General features: G+C 57.3%; 1 protein-coding gene across 1 annotated transcript; it reads left to right on the plus strand.

Moving 5' to 3' along the window:
* The first annotated feature begins 758 nt into the window (after nt 1–758).
* Nucleotides 759–16156, plus strand: WNT4 (Wnt family member 4). The gene is made up of 5 exons (XM_037380368.1): nt 759–992; nt 12308–12543; nt 14681–14812; nt 15145–15287; nt 15515–16156. Exons 1-5 carry the CDS (start codon nt 916–918, stop codon nt 15980–15982), a joined length of 1056 nt encoding a protein of 351 aa, XP_037236265.1. The 5' UTR covers nt 759–915; the 3' UTR covers nt 15983–16156.
* The last annotated feature ends 340 nt before the right edge of the window (nt 16157–16496 follow it).

Genomic DNA, 16496 nt, shown 5'->3' on the forward strand with positions numbered 1-16496 from the left:
GCGGCTGGCTGCTACCGAGGGGCTTCACATCCTCATCCCTGCAGCCAGCTGCTACCAAGGGGCTTCGCATCCTCATCCCTGCGGCTGCTCCCGAAGGGCTTTGCATCCTCATCCCTGCGGCCAGCTACTCCCGAGGGGCTTCGCATCCTACCCCTGCTGCCAACTCCACTGCTGTTCCCTCCTGATGGAAGCCCCCAGACCCCTCTCCTCACCAGTGAATTTCCAAGTGCCAAAACTAGGCATTTATAGTGAAGCCTTAGAAAACGGGATTTGGGATACCCCTCCGGATGGAAGGTGGTGGTGAAGGGGAAGGCAGTCCCGGAGATGCCAAGGCTGCCCCCACCCCCCCCACCCCCCGCAGTGTGGGCACCCCCAGCGCCAGACCCCATCCAAGGGCTCCGCTTTCCCACAGCCACGCGGAAATTCTCCTAAAAGCCCCAACCGCGAGGGGAGACCCCCACACACACACACTTCGAGACACCCCCATCCCTCCCCGCACCTCCAGGAGGAGCGACCCCCGACCCCCCCGCACCCCCGGGGGGGGGGGGGGGGGGGGGGGGCGGGGGGGGGGGGCGCAGCGGGGCAGCGGGCGCCGGCAGGACCCCCCCCCGGTGCCCTCCCCGCCGCCGTCCCGCCCCCGGGGGTGTCCCCGGCGGGTCCCGCCCAGGCGGCGGCGGGGCTGGGGCGGCCCCCGGGGCTGCCCCCGCCCCCGGCCCGCCCCCGGCCCGCCGCTCCATCCCGGGATGGGCCGGCCGAGCTGACAGTCGGGCTCGGCGGCCGCCGCGGGCGCATCCAGCGGGCAGCGCCCGCCGCCCCGCTCCTGCCCGGTGCCCACCCGCGGCGGCGGCTGCCCCGGCCGGGCGGGGGGCTGCCGCCGCCGGCCGCCCTCCCCCCGCCCCGCGCCGGCGCTCCAGGATGAGCCCGGAGTACTGCCTGCGCTCCTTGCTGCTCATCATCCTCGCCACCTTCTCGGCCAACGCCAGCAACTGGCTGTGAGTAGCCGCGGGGCGAGGGGAAGCGGGGGGGGACTCGCCACTTGTTGATCCCCCCCTCGGGAAGGCGGAGCAGGTGCTGCCGGGGTCGGGGTGCGACACCCCCCCACCCCCCCTCTCCCCGCGCTGTAGCGATGCTGCCGGGTACCCGGCGGGACACCGGGCTCCGTCCCCATCGCGCCGCGCCCCCTGCGCCCCCCCAGCTCTGGGGGCGGGGGTCGCAGCCCGGGCAGTTGAGCTGCGGGGGTGCCGACCCTCCCCAGCCGCTCGCGTCCCCTGTGTCACGGAGGCTGGTGGGCCTGGGGCTGCTTCCCGAGCCCCCGTCCCGTTTTTATCCTTCAGCCAGGAAGCTGGACCACGCCGGGGGTCGGGGCGTGGGGTCAGCGCAGGGGTCGGGGGCTGGCGAGGTGCCGTGCGGGGGCCAGCGGTCCAGGGGAGGGTTGAGCAGGGCTGGGGGTGGCCAAGGGTGCCAGCCCCGGGGGGCTGCCCACACCTCGGCCCTCCGCTCCCGGCCACAGCGGGGGGGGGGGGGGGTGCTGTTGGATGCTGCAGGGAAGACCGGTGACATTGGGAACCCGCTGAACAAACACTGAAATAATGTGTAAGGTAAACAGGGGCGGAAATCATTCTGGAAAATTCCTGCGTGTTTGCCAAGGCGGTGGGACTGTCTTCTGGGGAGACCCCCCCCCCCGCCCCCAAGGGCAGAGGGGATGGAGCACGACAGCACTTTCCCACCTAACTTTGAACGAAGGCACAGGGTCCTCCTAATTAATCTGCTCTGGTGGGAGATGGTGCTTCCCCTGCTCCCGACGTTGCTGGCTGCCGTGAACAAATTAGTCCCCGCTGTGGGGCTGGGAACGTGGGCCGCCTCCGCATCACCTCCCCATCGGTGGGTTAGCTACAGCCTGACCCAGCGGGGGGTCCCTGGGGCTGTTGGGATGAAAGATCCCAAGTGGCTTGTGCCTCTCCTGCCACCTGTGCTCAGGTGGGCATGGTCCCACGAGCGCATCCCTGGTGTCCTCATCCCGTGTCTGGCTCCCGTCTCTCCTGCCTTGAGATTTGGCTGGCTGGAGGCTGTGGGGTGTGGGTGGGTTTGAGAGGATGCTCCCTACGCCCCGGGGAAAGTGCCAGGTCAGCAGCATTCTCCAAGTGGCCTGCCCATGGGAAAAGGTGCTCGCCCATCTGTAGCTGCCTGGGATGCGTTAGCACTTAGTCCTCTTCCCCTCCTCCTGTGCCAGATGGAGCCACTTGCGCGCCACGCATCTCCAACAAGTGGTGGGTGGATCATAGCAGCTCTCAAGGTGGTCTTTTAAGCTGTCATGCTTCTGGCGAAGGTATATCGGGAACTGTGGGAGCGTTTTTCCTGCAGGGAGAACATCCTGCTGAGGAAGCTTTGCAGGACCTGGCAGGTCCCTGGAGAGGAGCAGCCTTGGCTGCCCTGGGACGGGCATGGGGAACTATCTGGCAAAGGGGGTTTTGTGAGCGAGGTCGACATGGATGTGCAGAGGTGGGACCCCCCAGGTCCCCGGCGCCGCGCACAGCTGGGATCGCATTTGGGAAGCTGGGGAACAGACGGGGAGGGCTGTGTGCAGCCGTCCGTGCTGGCCAAGCGAGGGGTGGGCGCGGGGGGCTCGGCGGCCGGAGAGCAGCGGGCTCATTCCTGCCAACAGGGGAGGAAAAGCAGATCCATTTCAGTGCCTTTGAAAGGAAGGGGGTCAACTTTTTTGATGTTGTAAATGTATTGTGATAAAAGGATCGTCCGCCGCTCCGTGCTTTTTATCCTTTGCCTTTAGGATTAAGACAATTCCCATTGTTTATCTTCTCACATCAGAAACAAAGGCTGCCGGAGGCAATAAACAGAGTTAGAAGGATCCCAGGAGTTATCAGATATTCGAGGAATGAGTGTGCCTCGTATGTCTTCGTGAAGCCTCACGCGTGTGGGCTCCGGCGTGCTCTGCCTTATCATAGTGCTCGGGCGCTGCCAGCCTGTGCCCAGCGCAGCGGGGCCAGATCCAGCCTCGCCGCCGCGTGTTTCCACGCATCGGCATGTGCACGGTGAAGTTTGCTTTTCCAGAAACCTGCTGGATTAGTGATTAAGCTCAGTGGTGACTTTTTTTTTTTTTTTTTTTTTTTTTCCTCCCTTCCCTTAAAGCTGCTTTCAACCTGTCCGGACTCGCATTCCCCCAGCGCTTTGGAAAGACGCTGCTTGCAACACTTGAGCTGAAGGTTTCCTGTTAAGCCTGGCTTGGTGGGGAAGGGCTCGGTTTGGCCATGCAGATGGTGTCCTCTGAGCCACCCCATCCCATATAAAAGGGAGATGGTGCAGGTATCTCTCAGGGGGATTGCTCTGCCTTAGCAGGCATAGAGCTGGAAGGGACTTTGCTGAATCTTTTCATTAAACAGACCAAGCTACTTTCCCTCTGGTTAGGAAGCAAACCTCAGGTGTGTTTTCTCAGTGTCTTGAGTTTAGGGAGTTGCTGCTTGGCTTACTGCCTATCCAGAAAACCTCTGTTCTTCAATCTGAAGAGATGCTCTGTTCCCGCTTCTTGTGAAAACCTTCAGGCTGGCTTTTCTTCCTGCCTTTGGAGGCTCAAAGAGTTTTAAGGCTTTTCCTCCTGCCTCTTCAGGCACAGAATTGTAAAATTAAATAAAGGGCTGTCGTTAGTGCCTTTTACATCTAGCTGGTTGTGCCCAGCAATGTCCCTCCGGCTTCTGCTTTGTCTCTGGAGGAGCCCCGGGATGTGCATTACGCAGGGGAAGGGGCTGAGTTACTGCCCAAAGCAACTCGCGTTTCACAGATTTGATTTGGCTCTTGAACCTGCACGTGCAGTGATGTGGTGGAGTTTGGAAGCGTGTCATCTCAGTGTGGTCCAAAACCGCCCCGATGCTGGGAGGTGTTTTGGGGGGGGGGGGGGGGGTTTAGCCCTATGAGCACCTCTCTGAAGCTGGCGTGGGAGCACCAGGCTCCAGTTTCAGTGGGAGGTAAGGGGCCAGCAGCCGTTTAGTTATTTATTTGTTTCTTTATCTGTTTTGAAGAGAGGGAAGTCCACCTGAAGAAGTGAACTAGAAAATGTGCAAAGTGGGGTGTGGATGTAAGCATCCCCTAACCCCACGTGGCACTGGGGCTGCCGTGCTCCAAAGCTGTTTGGGTGGTTTGAGTGATGAGAGTCAAACCCCTTGCCCAGAAAGCATCGGATACAACCGGGCAGGGGTCCTTTCTGGGTGAGACCCCTGGTTATCAAGCTATCTGAGAATCATTACAGCCTCCCTCCGTTTTTCTTGCAGCTACAAGTGGCTTTGGAGGAGGGTCTCCATATGGATGCTGGATAGTCTGAGATGCGGTTATGCTGCTGCCGAGCAGGGTGTGCCACCAGCAGCTCAGTCTACCCCCTATTTACAGGGGTTTAAAACTTCCCTCTGGGCTTGAGACTTGGCTTAAAGGGCTAGGAGCACAGATGGGCTTTTAAACCCTTTAAAAAAAAAAACTGAATTTGAGCACACTGGGAAAGCTTGAAGACCTTGCAAGTGTCCAAACAAACCTGGCTAAGCAGCTGCTCTCTAATAGTAACCACTTTTGAGGGCTGGAGAGGAAGGGATAAAAGGAGTTTGGATTTCTCCGGACCCCTTTCATCTGAGTATCACAAGGTGCTTTGCAAATGCAGGGCCCGCTTCTCCGTGCTCGTCCCTGCCAGCTTTGCCGCAGGGATGTTGCAAGAGCAGCTTGAACGGTCATTTTGTGCTGCCTTGGGTCATTGTGCAATGTAGAGGACTTGGGAAGAAGCGTGCCTGGGTCCTGCGCTTGCATCCCTCTGGTTTTAAACTGGATTTGATTTATTTTTGTTTTAAGGTGAATCTCCCCGGCTTGGGAAGAGCAGGGAGAGCTCACTTCACCTTGAGCCTGGCTTGGTTTAATTTTGCACAAGATTTTTCGCCTCGTCGTCGTGACTCTCCCGTTTTCCACCTGGTGAGGAACCGGTCCAGCATTTTCCTGCTGGATGCCGTGCCGCTGCCACGCTGATGCAGCAGGTGCAACTAGCTCCAGGGCAGAGCTGCTGCCGCCGAGCCCCGCTCTCCTCCCTGCCCTCTCCCTGTTTTGATGCAAGGTTCTCTCCTGGTTTTGATACACCAGGAAAGTTCCCCAGTCCTGTCTCCTCTGGCAGCTGGGATGGTGGCTTGCAGTGGTCGGGTTTGATGGATAATTTCCTCACTTTGAGGGTCACTGTGGGTTAGACAAGCAGTTCTCCACTTCTGGGGTGCCCAGGTCTCTTTGCATCGCTCTGGGCATCCTGCCGGCTCCATCAGGTTGGTGCCTGCAACCAGGGACACCCATTCCCCCAGGCTGTGGGGAGGGAGAACAAAACCAGCAGCCTCCAGCAGAAATATAATTGAATTTTTATTTCCTTTTAAGTCTTAGCTTGACAAAAACAGCTCATTTTAGCTCAGCAATGAAAATGAGCTGGCTTTAAGGGTTGCATCCTGCAGAGGCAAGAAACCTCTGCTGGTCTTGGTGCTGGACTTCTGACCAGTTTGGCTTGTCTCTGGGCACTGGCCCTATCTGGTGGGAAATCTTCAGGGCTGCGTTTGCCAGGGTATAGGAGAGACCTGTGCTCTCTGGCTCGCCAGCAGTGATGGGCATCTCTATCTTTTCCTAAGGAAACCTTAAATAAAATGACACCCCAGGCTTTAGCAGCAGAGCCTTGTTCTAGGGAGGATGGACGTGAGCGAGATAAAACCACTCTGCACCCCAGATTGTGCAGAACTGGACCAGCTCCAAGCATGAGCAACAGCAAGAAGCAGATTCCTTTTTTGCCATGGTTTGCTGTGACTTCATGAGTCAGAATTGGACTTTTGCATTGAAGCAAAAAAAAAACCAAAAACACGTTACTCTGCTGAGAGCTCCTGTCCTCTCCATCAATTCACCCTTGCAGGTGGAGAGAAATGCATTACAGCCATTTCTTTGGGCTTTCTTAAAATGATGAAATTACTGAGCAATCCTGAGGTTAACAGTTTCCAGGAGGTTCTTCCGTGTTTCCTTACAAGTGCATCGATGCCGACTCTTACAATACTTGGTAACTTTTTTTGCCTTAAAGCTTGAAAGATTTGCAAATCCACAAAAATCTCAGTCATCCAAGGCTGCCTGAACAGCGGGCTCTGCTCTGGGTACAAAGTGCAGGTAACCTTTGTTTGGCTGCAGCCCCAGGGTGTCTGCTCCCCCATGCCTGTGGGGGACCCCTGACAGCACCTCCCAGGCTCCCCAGGAGCTGCTGCCATGGGCTGTTGCAGTTTGCAGCTGGGAAGGTGGCGTGCAGGATCTGCCTGGCTCAGCAGAACTGGAGCCAGTATTGTGCTTTCACTAAATTACTGGGGAGGGGGGGGAATTAATTGAGTATCTTGGCCGATGGAGAGCAGCCTGGGGTCTGTTGCAAGTTGGGCGAGATCAAACTAATCCTGCAGAAGGCTGCTCTCACCACGGATTTGCAAATTCGAATCGAAACTAAAAACTCCTCAGGTTTGCTCCAACCAGATCTAACCTGAAGCACTGCACGAGGGGAATTCCCACGGAGCTCAGCCCCGTGGCCTGCGCTTGCCTCCTCTTGCAACAAGGCATTGCTGTTGTATGCGAGCCCGGGAGCAGCTTCTATCGACTTCTGAAGGAAGATGCGGTAAAGGGTATTTCCTACACATCCAAAGCAGATTTCCAAAGTGGATGCTGCTCCCAGCCTCTCCCCAGCTTCTACCTTGGTCTTCCCCATCACCAAGTGGAGATGTTGCCCCGGGATGCTCAGAAAGGGCATCTTGGGACCAGCAGCCAGGCCACCTCGCTTCCCCCCCGAGCCCTGTGATGGGGGAGGCAGGCCACCAGCGATGCGTGGTGCATGGGTGGGCGGGTGTTTTCTAGGCGCATGTGGTGTTAGGTGCAGGGTCTGAGGTGCAGGGGGGACAGGATTTGAGCTTGGGCAGTGGAGCTGCGTGCTCAGGTCTGCGGGCAGGTCGTGCTGATCATGGCAGTGCCTCCTCCTGCGAGACTGTTTCAGCATTTGTTGGTCGGAGGTGGAGCTGAGGGTGTGAAAAGAGCCGTTTCAGCCAAGAGATGACACTTGCAGTAACTGCGATGGGCAGGACTGAGCCCGAGAGCTGCTTTTCTTCCAGGGAAGGAAACGGGCTCTCAGATGATGGCTTCGGAAATGATGCTTTACGCTTTCAAGGGATGGAAAGGCAAGATATCTCATCCTAGGAGGGGGATGCCTGATCTCTGGGAGGGAAAAGACCTGCTGCAGAGCCATCAGCTGGAGAAGAGCAACCTTGCAGGGTGCAGGTTCTCCAGCAGATCCCGACAGGAACGTGCCGGAGTTGGCAGACCTGCTGAACCGTGCCGAGGACGTGGGTGGTACCAGCAAGCCTGGCCCTGCTGGCACAGGCAGAGTGGCACTAAGCCCACTGCAGGACACCACAAGAAAGCACAGAGGGGGATCTGTGGCCACCTAGAGTATCCTTTGACCTGCCAGCCCTGCGACATCTCTCCGTGCCTTCTCTCTCTGCTTGGAAGGGGAAAGAAACAAGGAAGAGATGATCCCCTTCTCCATAGCTGTGGGACGGCTCCTTGCGGTGCCTGGTCAGTACCTCTGCATGCATCCATCCATCTATCTTCATGCTCTTCTGTTTTTTCCATCCTAAACAAGCCTTTTCTCCTTCCTCAGAAGAAACCTGTCTGCACAGGGCAGCCTCAATCCTAAATACAACCCGGAGTCGCTGGCTGACTATGCAGCCAGCCACAAGATGCGCCACTGATCCAGGCTGGCTTGGCTCCTCCACAAGCAGGGAGGATGTTTGCAGAGGCTGCCTCTCGGAGAGGAGCAGAGCTGAAGCATCTTTGCAATTTAAAACTTGGAACAAGCTTCTTGTGGCCTTGGCCGGGCAGGTATCCCAGGCAGGCTGAGCATCTGCTGAACGAGGTGAAGCTTCTGAGCTTGTCTGGCTTCTCAGCATCTCTAAGTGATGGATCAGTGATGCTGCTGTCTGTTAGCTGCTTCAGGAAAATATTCCCAAAATGAAATAATACGAAGAGTTCTCACACTTGAAACTCATTTGTTTCAATAGAAGAAACACCAGAGATTTCTGCTTTCTCCAAGACATCTGCTACGTCTTCCCTGGCCCGCCTCTATTGAGAATTTGTCAATGACTCAAATTTCCACACCTTCCCATGGCAGGGAATCTCCTCCCCTCTCCTTCTGGCTCTATCTGCCAACCGCTGTGGTTCTTCCGATGGTTTTCTTGTCATTCCACCAATTATTCTTCCTTCTGAAACAATTATCATCATTTTAATTTAAGCAGGGCTTCCTCCTCCCCACCCCACCCCACCCCTCCATGTTGTCTGTGTGTCCCCCCCGGCCTTTTCCAAGCTCCCTGGATTTGAGGTTTCCTTATTTGCCATCTTGCAGGGTGGATCAATTGCAGCTGCTTAAATTACGGGGCTTCAGTCTTGATCTATATGCTGTGGATGGGGGAAAAAAAAAAAGGAAGGGCTGTCCGTCAGTTTGGTGTTAAAGCAGTGACTTTTATTAAAATGGAGCTTGTTCTGTGAGTGACTCTGCTGGATGTGAAGGTGGGAGAAAAGAAATGTAAATGCCATGGTGAAGCAAGAAAACAAAACCTGAACAAACGGCTTGGGCAGCAGCTCACCCCTTGAAAGATTCTTTGCCCAGTCTTAGAAAAGGAAGAAAATGTGCCGTGATTTGGGTTGGGGTTTTTTCCCACTGTTTTGAGGCTGTATGTGAGACTTAAGCCATGATCTGGAGCTCTGCACAACCACCAAGATGTCATATCAGGATGGAGATCTGCACCGAGTCCTTGAGTGGGCAGGAGTGGTTGGGTTCCCCCCATTGCGCCTGCCTTGCTGTATGTGCAGGTAGGTGAAGGCTCTGTCTGTGGTTTCTCCCACCTCAGTCCAGGAAAATGAAGCCTGGAAGCAAGATCCTCCTTATGGACCAGGCGAAGTGTTAGAGCCGCGTTTCCATGGTGACTGTGGGATGCTGCGGATGGATTTGGTGCCTTGCTTGGGCTCCACAGCCCTCTGTGAGTTGTGGGGTAGAAGCATATTTGAATGCTGGTGAGATCTTTGAGTGCTGGTGAGGGCAGAGCAGGTTTCACAGCTCTTATCTCACCCTTCAGCTGCTCCGGAGAGGGGAAGGGGGTGAGACATTCCTGCCCAGTGCCGCTGGATGTGTTGGGGAGAGATGCCATGTGAAAGCCTCAGAGATGAGGTCCTCCAGCAAAGGTCCTTCCTTACATCCTAGACTCAACCCCTGGATCCCTCCTGGACCAGGGACCAGGATGGGAGCCTCCTCCTACTGTGAAACCACCGGGGGTCTCGGTTGTTTTTTTTAAACAGCGATAGTACTCATGGGGTGTAGGAGACTGGTAGCCTGATGGAGCCATGGCATTTTGGGCACAGTTGCCTCCATCCCTAGGGAGGGGCAGACGTGGCATGGGTCGAGGAGGGATGATGGCACACAGAGGACCTGTCACGGAGGATTGAGGCCAGAGCACTGTTCTGGATAGCTTCATCTTATTTGCCTGCCCTGCAAAACAAATTACCAGACCCATTTTTGGAGAGCTGTACCTATCTTTGAAGCATCCTTGGCCTTCATTTTATCATTCCAAACAGCATTAAATGCTTGTTGGGGAGGCATCTTATCAGGCGCATCTACTTGGAAAGGCTTGAAAGGCTCCTGTCACGCTTTTCTTCATGTGTGCTTTGAATTTATAGCTCCCCATTGCCTGGAGAATCCCACTGAGCTGGGAAATATATTAGAAAAGGAGATGATGCCCCCATCCTGAGTGGAGCTGATATTAATGGGGCTGTTACACCCATGGCACGGTTCCCTCCTGCCAAGGTGCCTGCACTCGGGTCAGGCACTGACTCATTGCACGACCAGCCCCGCTGCTGCGCAGGAGCTGCTTCCCTGCTATGATAAATGCTGCTGAAGTTGCAGGATGGGGGTGAAAGCCAAACGGGCACAAGAGGTGAGTTCCAGAGGCATAATCTGGTTTTCTTGGCTTCCAGGCTTAAATCTGATCGACTGACCCACGGTGTCTTGCGGCGAATCTCACCGCTTTGCTGTGTGTCTGTTTCCCCGTGCCCAAGCTGAAACGATGGCTGGACCTGGAAGGGGACAGACCTGTCACAGCCACTCCAGGCTCGCTCAGCATCAAACATCCTCGAAGCTCCCAAGGGCGGATTGCTGCCTTTATCCTGGCTCAGCCGACTGCAGCAAGATGTGGGAAGGGCAGTTGTTGCATCCCATGTCTGGGACCGCAGCATGGGGCCGGGGATGCTTCTTGCACGGTGTGGGGGGCCAGCAGGAAGGTGGCAACCCTGGGTTTTGCCACGGTGAGGGTTCCAAGCCAGCCATCTGCAGCAGGGAGCCGCGCAGCCATGCCCTCAGAGGAGCAGAAAGCCTTGGGCAGGGATGTTTAGCTGGTACAAAGGCTAGAAGAGGACTTGGCTCTGAAAGCAGGGCAGCCTGCCACTTCCCGCTGTCCGAGAGGCATTGCATCAAGTGATCTCCGCGCACAAGGAAAGCTGAATGCTTTTGACGGCTCGCCATGCAGACTCCCCACGGACGCTGCAAGCCAAGCCGGCTTTCTCACCGTCTCCCACGGCCCCCAGTTGTAAGCGTGAAACCAAGCTGGTGAATAATTCTGCTGATGCACAGAAGAGAAAATCCTGTTCTCTCCTCCTGGGGCAGACTGGCAGGGCTAATGAGAGGAAGAGGCTGTGACAACTTGATTTTGTGGCTGGAGTCAGCAGATCTGGCTCCTGGGACACATGGGAACAGGCAGGGAGCAGGAGCCACTTTTGCACAGTCACTTCTCGGAGGCAAGCAGGGCTTCAAAGGAAAAATCCTTAGCAGGATGTCGCAACTTGGGAGGAGGAGGCAAAAAAACAAGCAAACAAAAAACCCACAAGCTCTGTAGGGCTGGGAAATGCAGAGTCAAGGAGTGAGGTTTCCAAAAAGCCTTCGCTCGGGACCCACATCTCTTGGTGCAGCTGAGGGAGCAGCGTGAGCTGACGCCGGTGATTCCCAAGGACGTTAAAGCTCGGCACGTGCAAACGTGCATTTTGCCTGTCCCACGTAGGGGACCTCCCTTCCGCATGGCAGGATGGGGCTCCAGCGGTGGCAGTGTCACTTAAAGCAGGTGCCAGCAGCCACGGGAAGGAGGGTGGCTCAGCTACGCGCGTGCTGGCACAGGCAGCTGTAGATCTTGGATTATCCAACGGCCTGATGAGCCCTTGGACAATCTGACCGGGGCTGCCTTAAGCCCCCTCTGGGATCCAGAGGCTGGAGCGGGAGGATGGACCTGGGAGATGGGTGAGCTTGGGCACGTGCAGGGGGTGGTGGGGTGGGTTACTGGGGTGGGCAGCATGGACCGTTGTGCCCCAGCACTCGGTGAGGAGATGCCAGGAGCTTGCAAGGCGCTTGCCCCAAAGGAGTAAGCTCCCTCCTGCCTCTAAAGCCCAAGAGCAGCTCTGTAACTCCTTCTGCTGAGGATGGGCCACGGAAAGCAGAGCACCTGGTCACCCCCACACAGGACCAGTCCTTTCCAGGTCACCTCATGGCCACGTCCACGAGCTGTGCTGGTGGAGGAGATGCCCAGCACGTGCGATCTTACCCACGGCAGGCTCCTGATTCTGTCCTGCCCACCTCAAGCCCTGCTCGAATCCCAGGTGATGGGAAACCTGGCAGCTCCCGGAGGCCATCCCTGCCTGCTGGGGGCCGGGGGAGCTAAGAGCAGGCTCCAGGAGGGAAGTGGTTTGGAGGGTGATGTTTGTCGGTGATGAGCACAGCCACGCTGCGGGAGCAGTGTGGCAGCTGGAGCTGGCAGCTGAGCCCCTGTCCTGCTTGTTTTGGCTGACTTCAGAGGCCTCTGGCTTTTCCTAGTAGCACTTGGATGTGCCGGTACTCAGGAGACCTGACCGGGCACATTCAGACAACGCCGAAAATATCTTCCTTGCAGGCAACAGAGGCAAAGGGGAGCCAGCAGCTGGGCTCCCTGAGAGACGGGGGACCAGGCTGCAGAGGGAAGGTTGTTTTGCTTGGGTTTGCTCTCTGCCAGCCAAAAATGCATCCTGAGGAGCCACCGCAGTGGCACATTGAAGGTGACCCCAGATGGGCACCAGGTCTCAGCTGTGGAGGAGATGAGAGGGTAGGTCTCCTTGCCTTCTGCAGTGCAGGGTGTCCCAGCTGAACACGGGTTTGTGCTCCCCCGAGCCCTCCTTGCCTCCTAACCGGTCGTGCTGGCTGTCGTGGCAGGTACCTGGCCAAGCTGTCTTCAGTGGGGAGCATCTCCGAGGAGGAGACCTGTGAGAAGCTGAAGGGCTTGATCCAGCGCCAGGTGCAGATGTGCAAGAGGAACCTGGAGGTGATGGACTCAGTGAGGCGCGGAGCCCAGCTGGCCATCGAGGAGTGCCAGTACCAGTTCCGCAACCGCCGCTGGAACTGCTCCACGCTGGACACCCTGCCCGTCTTCGGCAAGGTGGTAACACAAGGTGAGCCATGAGGATGTGTGCCTAGGGTGCTACGTGGGGGACTGGCTGCCACAGCAGCCCGGTGGGCTGCACGGGGGTCTGGCTCGCCTGCCCCTGAGCCGGCAGCTGCAGGGAGAAGGGAATGGCCTGGTGTTGGATCCTGGGGCTGACCAGCCTTCCCTGGGCGTTCAGCAGGGCTCTTTTCACAGTACAAGGGGCAGCGTATCCAGACCCTTGGAATTCCTCAGCTGCTGGGTGCTCCCTCTCCCAAACCTTTTTTGCACCCAGAGGGTGCCCGTTGCATGGAGGCACCAGCCCAGGGCATCTGGAGAGCCCGGACCTTTTACAAGGACAATTCCAAGCTCGGGTGAGGGCCCTAAAGTCACGCTGCGGTCTAATCTCTTCCCCACCAAGCCCAGGAGCCGCTCTCCACAAAGCCGTGGCTGCGTTCGCATTTGTTTGGTCTCTTCTCCGGGCAGCCGAAGCGATGAGCGCTGCCAGAGGAGCCCTTGGGAGGACAGCCCTCTGCCGCCCGATGGGAGTAAAACACATTTTTTTATGGATGGACCCTCCGAGGACATCATCATCATCGCCCACCACCACCCAGCTGCCCACCTTCGGGGGGGGAGTTCTGGCCAGGGCAGCCCCCAGCCCATCTGATCCCAGCTGCACGCAGGCGTCCTGGAGGCACGGGGCTGTGATGAAACCAAGCAAGGACCCAGAGCAGCGGGGTGAGGAGACGAAGGGGAAAGCCCCTCCGCAAGCCCTGGAGACCACCAAAGCAGCCCTTGGCTCCCCTTAGGTGCCGCCTGTGATGTACCCTCTCGCCTCCCATCCCAGGACCCATAGACCGAAGCCACCCCCCGGCTCCTTGTTTGACTTTCCTCCCCTCCACACAGGGGTGAAGATCTCTCCTTGTGAAGGTTCAGGGACTGGAAATACCAGAAATACCAGAAACTAAAAGTCGTCTCTTTTTAGGCAGCCACAGCACAAACCGACCAACACGATCCTACTATTAACCTCGATTAACTTGGAGGCGGTTCAGTCCCCGCGCTGGCTGGGTCCTCCCCAGCCGCTGCCGCCCAGATTACAGCTGGGCCACCAAAGGCTGGGCTGCGACCACCAAAGGAGCTGCCCTCTGTCCGACCGGCGAGCCAGGGTGACATCTGCTTACAAGCCATCCCCTCCTCTACCCCAAGCATGGGGCTACCCCAAACGCCAGCCCTCCTTGCTTGGCGATGGAGGGGCCGTGTCCTCCACCAGCCTTGGAGGATGGTGAGGACTAGGGTGTTGTGGGAGCTGATCCCTGGCTACGCCGCCCTGTGTGTTTATCCCCAGGGATGCTCCCTGACTTCCCAACCAAGTGTTTCCTAACCGTGCGGCACCACAGAGGTAGATGGAAGAGCTGGGAAGGGGCTGCACCCTGGGGACCGGCGAGGTTTTGCAAGGCGCTTTGGGAGCGGCATAGGGCTTCGCAGGGTGGTTTGGGAGGTGCTGGAAACCACAGGACCCTGTGTGAGAGGGTGGCAAGGAGCTGCAGCTGCAGGGGATGTTCCTGGACATGGAAAGCAGGCAACTAGTTTGGATGCAGGAGGGATTTCACGGCAGAGGTGCATTGCAAGCACCAGGCAGGACAGTCTCTCCACATAAACTCTGGAGAGCTCTCCCCACGTTGGCAATACAGCCATCGCCACGTTGCCAGGTTATCATCTGCCCATCACATCCACGTTTTTAACCTCGTGGGGCAGTTCCTGGCTCCTTCACTATTGCAAGACAGGGCTCTCGCTGCTGCAAATGATCTCCCAGCACCGAGGTGTCTCTGCTGAGACTGGTCCAGGCTTGGCACTAAGCAAAAAGCATCCCTGGGAGCAGGGAGGATGGAGCATCCCACGTGGGGTACCCCATTCTGGGAGGAAGAGATAGAGCAAAGGGTTTGACTCCATAGCTCCGCATAGCGTGTTTTGCCAAGAGCCAGTTTTCAGACCAGCTTTTCAAGGTGCAACACCAGCGTTAGGAGGGAAGAGGAGCAGAGACACACACAACAGCCCACCAAGGGGCTTTGGCCACCTGGCTGCACCCCCACACACCCCCCAGAAAGCCCCCTTTGCATGCCTTGGACTTGCTGCCACGTTTCCCACCATCGTTTGTACTGTTGCAGGGACACGGGAGGCAGCATTCGTCTATGCCATCTCTTCGGCAGGGGTGGCCTTCGCAGTGACCCGAGCCTGCAGCAGCGGCGAGCTGGACAAGTGTGGATGCGACCGCACGGTGCAGGGGGGCAGCCCGCAGGGTGAGCATGCAAAGAGCAGGGGGGGGAGACTGAGCGGGGATGCAAAATAGCCAAGCATGGAAATGCCCATTCTCTGGAGCCACCCTGAAAGGAGGAAAAAACAAAATAAAAAAAATAACCAAACTCAAAAAACCCTCCTGTTAGTCCCCAGGAGTGCCCTCAATTTTGGAGCATCACCCATGGGGGAGGGAAGGTCGGTGTGTGTCCCCGGTGCCCCAGACAGCCCAAAGACAGAAGGGGGGGCAGGTCAGCTGCATTTTAGGAGGGGCACGGCTGCAGGGGATAAGCAATGCGGGGTGGCTTGTCCATCTCATCTGTGCTTGCTGCCTTAGGCTTCCAGTGGTCGGGCTGCTCCGATAACATCGCCTACGGCGTGGCCTTCTCCCAGTCCTTCGTCGACGTCCGCGAGAGGAGCAAAGGGGCCTCTTCCAACAGGGCATTAATGAACCTCCACAACAACGAGGCAGGGAGGAAGGTAATGGTGAGGGGGCAACCTGGGCAGCCGGCGCGGCTGTGCAGCATCCCAGCTGGGCTCCGCAGCCGGCGCTTGAGCCGTTTGGGCTTCGTTGCATCCCGTGGGCTGATGTACAGCAGCAGCAGCGCTTCCTGCACCACCCTCCCAGCCCCCATACGTCGCACCCTCCTTGCCGTGTCCGTCCCGCGCTGACCGTCCCGTCTGGTTTCTTGTCTCTGTCCCTCCAGGCGATCCTGAACAACATGCGGGTGGAGTGCAAGTGTCACGGCGTGTCGGGCTCGTGCGAGTTCAAGACGTGCTGGAAAGCCATGCCCCCCTTCCGCAAAGTGGGCAACGTCCTGAAGGAGAAATTCGACGGTGCCACAGAGGTCGAGCAGAGCGAGATCGGATCCACCAAAGTGTTGGTGCCCAAAAACTCCCAGTTCAAGCCACACACGGACGAGGACCTCGTCTACCTGGACTCCAGTCCTGACTTCTGTGACCACGACCTCAAGAACGGGGTGCTGGGCACCAGCGGCCGGCAGTGCAACAAGACCTCCAAGGCTATCGATGGCTGCGAGCTGATGTGCTGCGGCCGAGGCTTTCATACGGACGAAGTGGAGGTTGTGGAAAGGTGCAGCTGCAAATTCCACTGGTGCTGCTCCGTCAAGTGCAAACCCTGCCATCGGGTGGTGGAAATCCATACGTGCCGGTGATGCACGGAGGGGAGCAGCCAGCCATCCCCCTTCTCTAACTGACCCTGCTTCTCCCTTGCCCCACGGCCAGGACTGAGGAAGTAACCCAGATGCTGCAGGGAGAGCGCAGCTCTTTACAGAGACACAGCCCCAGAGAAAAACAGATTTTAAAGAAAAAAAATATTTAAAGTTTAAAAAAATCGATCATTGTTGGGTTTTTTTTTTTTATTTGCTTTTGTTTGCTTGCTTTATTTACTGCTGAAGCCAGAGCCCTGAGCCCCTCGGTGTCCTGGGCCAGCAGGGACATGTCTGCTCCCGGTGCTGGCCGGGGACCCATGCGATGCCTGCTTTCATCAGATGGGCTCCTGCCGGCTGCGGAGCATTGCAGACAGGAGGTGTTTAAGCCAAGGTTAGCGTTACGCATTCGGTATCTTCTATCACAGTTATTTTTATTTGTTTAAGGCATGCACTGAGCATCCCGGCACGCTGCTTGCCTTGGCCGAGCCTCCGGAGGGGATGGAGCGCGGCCAGCCTG

The sequence above is a fragment of the Falco rusticolus genome, chromosome 3, assembly GCF_015220075.1.
Source record: "Falco rusticolus isolate bFalRus1 chromosome 3, bFalRus1.pri, whole genome shotgun sequence".
NCBI lineage: Eukaryota > Metazoa > Chordata > Aves > Falconiformes > Falconidae > Falco > Falco rusticolus.